Source organism: Salvelinus sp. IW2-2015, linkage group LG6.2 (genome assembly GCF_002910315.2).
Source record: "Salvelinus sp. IW2-2015 linkage group LG6.2, ASM291031v2, whole genome shotgun sequence".
NCBI lineage: Eukaryota > Metazoa > Chordata > Actinopteri > Salmoniformes > Salmonidae > Salvelinus > Salvelinus sp. IW2-2015.
In genome coordinates this window covers 5486604-5496617 of record NC_036846.1, presented here as the reverse complement: position 1 = coordinate 5496617, position 10014 = coordinate 5486604, and the positions used below count along the sequence as shown (strand labels likewise).

The window sequence follows — 10014 nt, the reverse complement described above, 5'->3', positions numbered from 1 at the left end:
GTCCTGTTCTGGGTTAGAGAGTCAGTGTGTCCTGTGTCTGGTTACGGAGAGTGTGTCTGTTTGTGTTAGAGGAGCAAGTGTGTCCTGTTCTGGGTAGAGAGCTGTGTGTCCTGTTCTGGTTTATAGGGCTGTGTGTCCTGTTCTGTGTTATGAGATCTGTGTGTCCTGTTCTGGGTTAGAGAGCTGTGTGTCCTGTTCTGGGTTAGAGAGCTGTGTGTCCTGTTCTGGGTTAGAGATTTGTGTGTCCTGTCCTGGGTTAGAGAGCAGTGTGTCCTGTTCTGGGTTAGAGAGCTGTGTGTCCTGTTTAGAGGTAGAGTACAGACCTATATGTGTGTAAGAGTCAAGGATTTGATGTGTGGTCTGGATAAGAGGTGGGCTGCATCTCAAATGGCACCTGATCGATCCCTATGGGCCCTGGTCAAAAGAAGTGCACTATATAGGGAATAGGGTGCCACTTTGGGACGTAATAGTGGTGCGGGTCTCAGTGAGTGTGGGTTCATCAGTGGGGCATCTGAGGTGCCTGACCTTCAGGTGACATTCTTCCTGAGAATAGCTAACCAYCCAGACAACCTACTTCACTCCTTGAAGGTCTATAGTATGTATGTTACTAACCACCACCACTCACTTCTCTAAATGGATACAAGCTTAACATGTTTTTATCCTGAATGATGTTCCTGGAAAGAGACTTTGTAAACAAAGACCTGATAATGCAACTCATACCGTGGCATTGTTGAATACCTGTTTCTGATTAGCTTCAAGGGCGTTCAAGAGAGTGCATTATTTCCCGATAATGTACGTTATATTTGCACATTACAATTCAATGGCTATAGTTCATTCTTGCATGTTCTATGTTTGAACTGCTTTTGAATGCAAAAGTCGAAATGAAAACATTATTGGCAATGTTGAATTCGATTTTCATAATTGCAAGTTAGGCCTGATGGTTTGGTTAGCTAAACTAGCAAGTTTGTTTGTTTGGTTACCACAGCAACTACTGTAGCTATCTAGTAAACTTGCTAGCTACTTCAGCGGAAGTTGAACACATTTTTACCAGCAAAATTATAATAGATACAGTGCATTCGGAAAGTATTCAGACCCCTTGACTTTTTCAAAATTTTGTTACATTACAGGCTTATTCTAAAATTGATTCAATTGTTTGTTTCCCTCATCAATCTACACACAATACCCCAAAATGACAAATCAAAAACAGGCTTTTAGAAGTGTTTGCAAATGTATTTATATAAAAAAAAAGACAATGTCACATTTACATAAGGCACTCTGAAGCAGGTTTTCATCAAGGATCTCTCTGTACATTGCTCCTTTCATCTTTCCCTCGATCCTGACTAGTCTCCCAGTCCCTGCCGCTGAAGAACATCCCCATAGCATGATGCTGCCACCACCATGCTTTACCGTATGGCGCTGTTTCATCAGACCAGAGAATATTGTTTCTCATGGTCTGGGAGTCTTTAGGTGCCTTTTGGCAAACTCCAAGCAGGCCGTCATGTCCCTTTTACTGAGGAGTGYCTTCTGTCTGGCCTGATAAAGGCCTGATTGTTGGAGTGCTGCAGAGATGGTTGTCCTTCTGGAAGGTTCTCCCATCTCCACAGAGGAACTCTGGAGCTCTGTCAGAGTGACCATCGGGTTCTTGGTCACCTCCATGACCAAGGCCCTTCTCTCCGGATTGCTCAGTTTGGCCGGGCAGCCAGCTCTAGGAAGAGTCTTGGTGGTTCCAAACATCTTCCATTTAAGAATGATGGAGGACACTGTTTTTGTGGACCTTTAATGCCGCAGAAATATTCTGGTATCCTTCCCCAGATCTGTGCCTCGACACATTCCTGTCTCTGAGCTCTACGGACAATTCCTTCGACCTCATGGCTTGGTTTTTGCTCTGACACTCACTGTCAACTGTGGGACCTTACATAGACAGGCGTGTGCCTTTCCAAACCATGTCCAATCAATAGAATTTACCACATTTGTAGAAACATCTCAAGGATGATGAATGGAAACAGGATGCACCTYAGATCAATTTCGAGTCTCATAGCAGAGGGTCTGAKTACTTATGTAAATAACGTATGTCTGTTTTTAATTTAACATTTCTAAAAACCTGTTTCACTTTGTCATTATGGATTATTGTGTGCAGATTGACGAGGACAGTTCTTTATTTAAATCCATTTTAGAATAAGGCTGTAACGTAGCAAAATGTCTGAATACTTTCTGATAGCACTGTACAGGRTACTAACACCATTGCCTTTCTTGCACTAACACTCACACTTGTCTTTTCTTAGTAGCACTGACTTTGCTAATAGCTGCTTTATTTGAGGACAAATGTGCTTCCTATGACTGTGATGTGTGTTTGTCTGTAAGTCACTCTGGATAATAGTGTCTGCTACAGTGGAGGTTCTGAAAGCCATTCAGTTAACCCCTGGTGCCATCGTTTGGAGTGCATTACATGGGTGAGAACATCCTAATGGAAGGGAATGTGTGAGTGGTACAATGAGCTGATCTGAACCATGTGACTAATCCAGTTAACTGGAGATAATCATCACATCAGCTCCCTGTCATACAGTAGCCCCTGGACTGTGGGGCTTTAGTCTGTGTGTGTGTGAGTAAATGTGTACAGTGTGTGTATACAGTATAAACATACAGTATGTTAATCTCGGGCGGCAAACCATGCCAATATATCCTCCAAACACTGGTTTCGAGGGCATTATCACATTTATACAACGGGTTACCAACATATTCAAATAATGATTGACATGTTTTCATTGAAAACATTATTTGGATTAATTTATTCATACTATTTCATCCTTCTACAATATATAGTTCCGACACAAATCTAGGGTTTCTACCCAAGCCGACTGGTCGTTCGTTCTATCGGCTCGGTTGCCATGATGGCTGCAACGTTCTCATCCCTTGCTTGTTAGCTAGCCAACCTCGGCTAACACAGTCCCTTCAACCAGTGCAGCCAGAATAACAGCGAAGTAGCTGCATTTGCTTTTGTTTAAGCTGTTTTTTTTCGTGATTGTTTTTTAGATACATCCATAATAATGAGCTAATGGTGCATGATTTCCAGGACACTGTTCAGAGGAGCTAGCCAACTACACAGCTAACACAATAACTTCAAACAGAAGCTGGAATGACAGCAAATGATTCATGATTCATGATTTCGACTGGTTGAGAAAAGCTGCCAGCGTGTCTGTCTCATCCTGACTCCCGACACGTTCATTATGGGACATCTGGAGATCAAATTTCAATATTGAAACAATGTTGCAAATGTCGGAAAGACAGACAGCAAGGTTAACGCAAATCTCCACTGTTGAAAACCAAATGCTAGTCTAAACAAAATGGGATATAACGTCTAAATTATTTTTACAGTGGAGATCAAGTTTATAAATTGCCTGGCTTGGTTGATGAGACAGTGGATTGCGCAGTCAGATGGATCACTGAATAGGCATTTTAACATCATAGCCTTAGCTGGTGGTAACTTGTGGAATAGACACCGGCTGGAACACGGTTTTAACTGATCAGCCTCCAGGATTAGACCCACTCGTTGTATAAGTAAGGGATAATCAACGAGGGGCTATGCGTTCTATGGAAAATAGTGTATGACGTGTAAGGTGTGTTCTCCAACGCGTTAGCAGAGGGGAACAAACCTTCCATTAATTGCTTAATTTTCCAGAGAACACATAGAGCCATGAGTTGATTATGCCTTTTATACCATGGCTATAACATATTTGCCGCTAGAAATGTATTCATTTGCCAGTATAAATGTGACAACATCCACTGAAGTAGCTACTAGCTAGAGATAGCCACAGTAGCTGCCTTGGTAACCAAACAAWCAGACGTACTATCTTAGATAACCAAACCATCATTCTAGCTTGCTATTTTGAAAATCAAATTCAACAATGTCAATAATGTTTTCAATTCGACTTTTGCTTTCAAAAGCAGCTAAAAAATAGAACATATAAGAATGAACTTCATAGCCATTGAATTATACAATGCAATTATACTGAGCGTTATAGTGAAATAATGCACGCACTAGAATTCCCTTCAAGCCAATCAAAAATGAATATTCAACAATGCCATGGTATAAGTATGTAAATACTGTATGCGTGTGTGGATGGGTGTATTGGACCGTCAGTAAAGACACAAAGACAGAACACACATCACAACTGTTTGTCAGATCAGAGACTATATAATGTTCGCACACACCCACACACATTCTATCTGGAGAGATGTTGCACATTGCATTCTCACTGCAGCGGCAACAGGCGATGAGAACATCCCACGACCCTGCAGTCCAAATMAGAAGGACCTTCGCTCAGCACGAGATTTAAACCTCGCTCCGCTAAACACTGCCCTCTCTGTGTGTGTGTGTATAAATACAAGTGTGTGTGTGTGTCCACTAATCAACCTTTCAATTATGCTAATCAAGAAGCAGTTAGTTCATAATGATCCCCATTAAAAGCAATGCGCTGAGTCAGCTGTGGTCTGAAAGGTCTGATGTTGGTCTGATGTGCCTCACTGGCTCTGCTACATGACAGTCCTTTATAATGGATGGCTTACACACGCTCTGTTATGCTGCGTTATGTAAATATATGCACAGTGAGGATGATACCAGGGCATGATGAATACGGCCGTGGTGATATGAAATGGAAGGGTAATTGTAGAGTACAGTGTGTACTAGATAAGAGTGTTTGAAGTTCAATATAAATATAAGTGATGAGTATGAATACGAACTAGAAGGGTTAATTTTAGTTCAATATGAATATATACTGAAACGGTGATGAGACTTTAGTATGAATAGAGGGGTGATTCATTCTATATGAATATGTACCAGAAGGGTCATAGAGTAGATTGCACACATACCCACTGTACTGCGATGATGACATTAGGCCAGTCTGAATATGTACTATCAGGGTGGTTTTGGTTGCTCCTGTTTACGTATTTGGCTTGGAGTCCACTTTGAAAGGTCACACAGTGGTCACAGACTAGTACACTTGAATCGCTGAGGATCAAATGCGGCTGTGGGGCAACATGGCATGTTGTCCTGAAAGTTAGTTTAAAACTCCTTTTGGGGATGTTTTTTGTGTATGTATGCCTTTTCTGCCAGTTACACAACTGTATCCCTCTCCCTCTGTGTGTGTGTATGTGTTTGTGCCTATGTGTGTGTGTGTGTGTGTGTGTGTTGTGTTTGGTGTGTGTGTGTGTGTGTTGTGTGTGTGTGTGTGTGTGTGTGTGTCAGCTGCCTTGGGCGCGGAGATAGAGGAGCGACTGGTGACCTACCTGCTGTCTCCAGAGGCGCTACAACAAACTGATCAGACCTGCTGTCAACAAGAGCCAACGGTCACCATCCATATACAGGTGTCCCTGGCCCAGCTCATTAGTGTGGTGAGTAGTACACACACGCACGCACGCACGCCACGCACGCACGCACGCACGCACGCACGCACGCACGCACGCACGCACGCACGCACGCACACACACACACACACACCACACACACACACACACACACACAACACACACACACACACAATGCACACATTCGCTCTCATGCTTCTCTCTGTCTGTCTGTCTGTCTGTTTCAGAATGAGAGAGAACAGATCATGACCACCAACTGCTGGCTGACTCAGGTATGGAATGACTACAAGGATTTTTTTTTTTTTTTTTTTTTTTTTTTTTTTTTTTTTTTTTTTTTTGATTGTGGGACCCAGAAGAGTATGAGGGCATAAAGAAGGTCCGCCTCCCGTCTCAGCACATCTGGCTGCCTGACATCGTCCTCTACAACAAGTGAGTGAGCTGTGTTTGTGTGTGTGTGTGTTATGTGTAATTATAAACTGGGTGGTTCAAGCCCTGAATGCTGATTGGCTGAAAGCCGTGGTATGTATTTGGATGTATACCACGGGTATGACAAAACATTTATTTTACTCTTCTAATTACGTTGGTAACCAGTTTTTAAAGCAATAAGGCACCTCTGGGGTTTGTGTTATGTGGACAATATACAATGGCTAAGGGCTGTATCCAGGCACTCCGTGTTGCGTCGTGCGGAGAACAGTCCTTAGCCGTGGTCTATTGACCACACACCACACACCCTCGAGCATTATTGCCAAAATATAATCCATATTTATATATCAGACACTATGTGTTATAAATGTATGCAGTAAAAAGTACATCATTTTCTTTAAGAATGTAGTGAAGTAAAAGTAAAAGTAGTCAAAAAATATATATAGTAAAGTAGATACCCAAAAAAACTACTTAAGTAGTACTTTCAAGTATTTTTACTTAAGTACTTTACACCACTGAAATACTGTATGTTGACTGTGTAAATTCCCCTGTCTGTATTCTGTCTGTACACTTGTCTATTGCTGGCAGCACTAATTCACAGGTTGCCATTTATTGTCATGAATCTTGCCCTGTAGGCAGCTCTGCAGAGTGGTCCCTAGCTGGCAAAGCCACAAAGTCATAAAGTCATCGACCTAACCCTAAGCTTAACCCTAAACTTAACCACACTGCTAACCATAATGCCTAACCCTAACCTTAAATGAAGACTAAAAAGCTTGTACTTGTTTTCATGAATTTTTACAACACAGCCAATTATGACTTTGTAGCTGGCCCATCTAGCGGAAATCGCTAAGTCAAATTCTGGGTATGTGTCAATATACTTGGCAACTAATAGTGATTCTGGTTCTAATCTGAGCCTCAGCTAACCCAAGGTCTTCAGGACAGGAGGGAGGGCTAAAGTCAAGATGTGATTACTGTAATAATTTGGAGGGAGGGAACAGGAGACAGAGGTGAGGGCTTAGAGAGAGGGGGGATAGATGAGCACTGTTAAATCTGCAGAGAGGAGATTTGGATTATGAAACTCCTGTGTGATGTGTGTAATCAGAGGCCAGGTCAGGTGGCTGTGTGATGTGTGTAATCAGAGGCCAGGTCAGGTGGCTGTGTGATGTGTGTAATCAGAGGCCAGGTCAGGTGGCTGTGTGATGTGAATGTGTGTAATCAGAGGCCAGTAGCTCAGTTGGCTGTGTGATGTGTGTAATCAGAGGCAGGTCAGGTTGGCTGTGTGATGTGTGTAAATCAGAGGCCAGGTCAGGTGGCTGTGTGATGTGTGTAATCAGAGGCCAGGTCAGGTGGCTGTGTGATGTGTGTAATCAGAGGCCAGGTCAGGTGGCTGTGTGATGTGTGTAATCAGAGGCAGGTCAGGTGGCTGTGTGATGTGTGTAATCAGAGGCCAGGTCAGGTGGCTGTGTGATGTTTGTAATCAGAGGCCAGGTCAGTTGGCTGTGTGATGTGTGTAATCAAAGGCCAGGTCAGTTGGCTGTGTGATGTGTGTAATCAGAGGCCAGGTCAGGTGGCTGTGTGATGTGTGTAATCAGAGGCCAGTCAGTTGGCGTGTGTGGTGTGTAATCAGAGGCCAGGTCAGTTGGCTGTGTGTGTGTATGACAGAAAGGCTCTCGCCCTCACCTGTTTCACACTCCAGGTACTCAACACCACCAGCATGGAGTTCTGTCCTGATCTAGTCTTTCTGGACTTTAGCCTTTATAGTGGAAATAAGGCAAATGATTTTAGTTGTGAAGAATCATGTGAAATATGGAAGTGCAATATAATTTCTATTTGATTATATTGGGTTGACTTGTCAAAGTGTGACATGGTGAGGTTGGAACCAGGTGCAGAGAAGAGACCAGATGAGGAATCAGTGGTTAAGGATAAACATAAATACTTTACTGCGAAACAGTAGCTGCAGAATCACAGTACACTGGGAAAACCAACAAACACTAAGTCTCAAAAACTCACTCATGAATAACCGCAAATGGTAAACAATTCAAGCTTCTGCAAAGGACCACAGAAACACACCTCTTTTAACAGGGACACAATCATAAATTAACAAGACACACCTGAGTTCAATAAAAGTCTCTAGGACGGTCTCTGCCACCCTCTAGTGCCAGGAGGAACCATGACACAAAGTGAAAATAAATGATTTTGTTATGCTGGTGAATGAGGACCAAAAGCGACTTAAAGAAACAGAGTCTTTATTCCAGGCTTAAACAAACAATGATTCTCCTGGAAATTATCATAGGTAAATCCAAAACAGGAAACTGAAATCCTCTCGTCAGTAGAGAGGAACGACTGGAGACGACCACAGACTGCAGGTCGCTTCAGAAGGCACAGGCCGTAGCTGACATAGACACCTGCTCACACGCAGCATCTGAAGAAGGCAAAAACACGACAGGCGGAACAAGGACACAGAACAGCAAACATCAAACAAGATCCGACAAGGACAGAAGCGGAAAACAGAGGGAGAAATAGGGACTCTAATCAGAGGGCAAAATAGGGGACAGGTGTGAAGAGATAAATGAGGTAGTTTAGGAGAATGAGAAACAGCTGGGAGCAGGAACGGAACGATAGAGAGAGAGAGCGAGAGAGGGAGAGAGGGAGGGGAGAGGAGGGATAGAAAGAGGGAAAGAACCTAATAAGACCAGCAGAGGGAAGCACAGGGACAAGACATGATGATCAAAGACAAAACATGACAGTACCCCCCCACTCACCGAGCGCCTCCTGGGCACTCGAGGAGGAACCCTGGCGGCAACGAAGGAAATCATCAATCAACGAACGGTCCAGCACGTCCCGAGATGGAACCCACACTCTCTCCTCAGGACCGTAACCCTCCAATCCATAAGTACTGGTGACCACGTCCCGAGAACGCATGTCCATGATCTTCCGTACCTTGTAAATAGGTGCGCCCTCGACAAGGACGGGGGGGGAGGGAAGACGAACGGGGGCGCGAAGAAAAGGCTGACACAGGAGACATGGAAGACAGGGTGGACGCGACAAGATGTCGCGGAGAGCAGTCGCACAGCGACAGGATTGACGACCTGAGAGACACGGAACGGACCAATGAACCGCGGAGTCAACTTGCGAGAAGCTGTCGTAAGGGAAGGTTACGAGTGGAAAGCCACACTCTCTGACCGCGACAATACCTAGGACTCTTAATCTACGTTTATTGGGGCTCTCACAGTCTGTGCCCTGTAACGGCAAAGTGCAGACCTGACCCTCCTCCAGGTGCGCTCACAACGTTGGACAAAAGCCTGAGCGGAGGAACGCTGACTCGGCGAGCTGGGACGAGAACAGAGGAGGCTGGTACCCAAACGCTACTCTGAAATGGAGATAGCCCGGTAGCAGACGAAGGAACGAGTTGTGAGCGTACTCAGCCCAGGGGAGCTGTCTGCCCAAGACGCAGGGTTTCGAAACGAAAGGCTGCGTAATATGCGACCAATCGACTGATTGGCGCTTTCTGCTTGACCGTTAGACTGGGATGAAACCGGAGAGAGACTGACGGAAGCACCAATCAAACGACAGAACTCCCTCCAAAACTGTGACGTGAATTGCGGGCCTCTGTCTGAAACGGCGTCTAACGGGAGGCCATGAATTCTGAACACATTCTCAATGATGATTTGTGCCGTCTCCTTAGCGGAAGGAAGCTTAGCGAGGGGAATGAAATGTGCCGCCTTAGAGAACCTATCGATAACCGTAAGAATCACGTCTTCCCCGCAGACGAAGGCAGACCGGTAATAAAGTCTAAGGCGATGTGAGACCCATGGTCGAGAAGGAATGGGAGCGGTCTGAGACGACCGGCAGGAGGAGAGTTACCTGACCTTAGTCTGCGCGCAGTCCGAACAAGCAGCCACGAAACGGCGCGTGTCCCGCTCCTGAGTAGGCACAAAACCGCTGGCGAATAGAAGCAAGCGTACCCGCGAACGCCGGGGTGCCAGCTAACTTGGCAGAGTGAGCCCACTGAAGAACAGCCAGACGAGTAGAGACAGGAACGACAAAGGTTACTAAGGACAAGCGCGCGGCGACGCAGTGTGAGTGAGTGCTTGCTTACCTGTCTCTCAATTCCCAGACAGTCAACCCGACAAACGCCCTTCAGGGAGAATCCCTCGGGGTCGGTAGAAGCCACAGAAGAATAAAGAGACGGGATAGAGCATCAGGCTTGTGTTCTTATTTCCGGGCGTA

At 44.9% G+C, this 10014-nt stretch overlaps 1 protein-coding gene across 1 annotated transcript in view; it reads left to right on the top strand.

Annotated features, from left to right (window-relative positions):
* The first annotated feature begins 5034 nt into the window (after positions 1–5034).
* The window catches only part of LOC111965501 (neuronal acetylcholine receptor subunit beta-2-like), an 11334-nt gene continuing 6354 nt past the window's right edge, over positions 5035–10014 (top strand). The window contains 6 exon segments of the mRNA XM_070444144.1: positions 5035–5053; positions 5243–5298; positions 5300–5339; positions 5342–5388; positions 5589–5653; positions 5701–5790. Of these exon segments, the coding sequence (XP_070300245.1) occupies positions 5035–5053; positions 5243–5298; positions 5300–5339; positions 5342–5388; positions 5589–5653; positions 5701–5790 (317 nt within the window).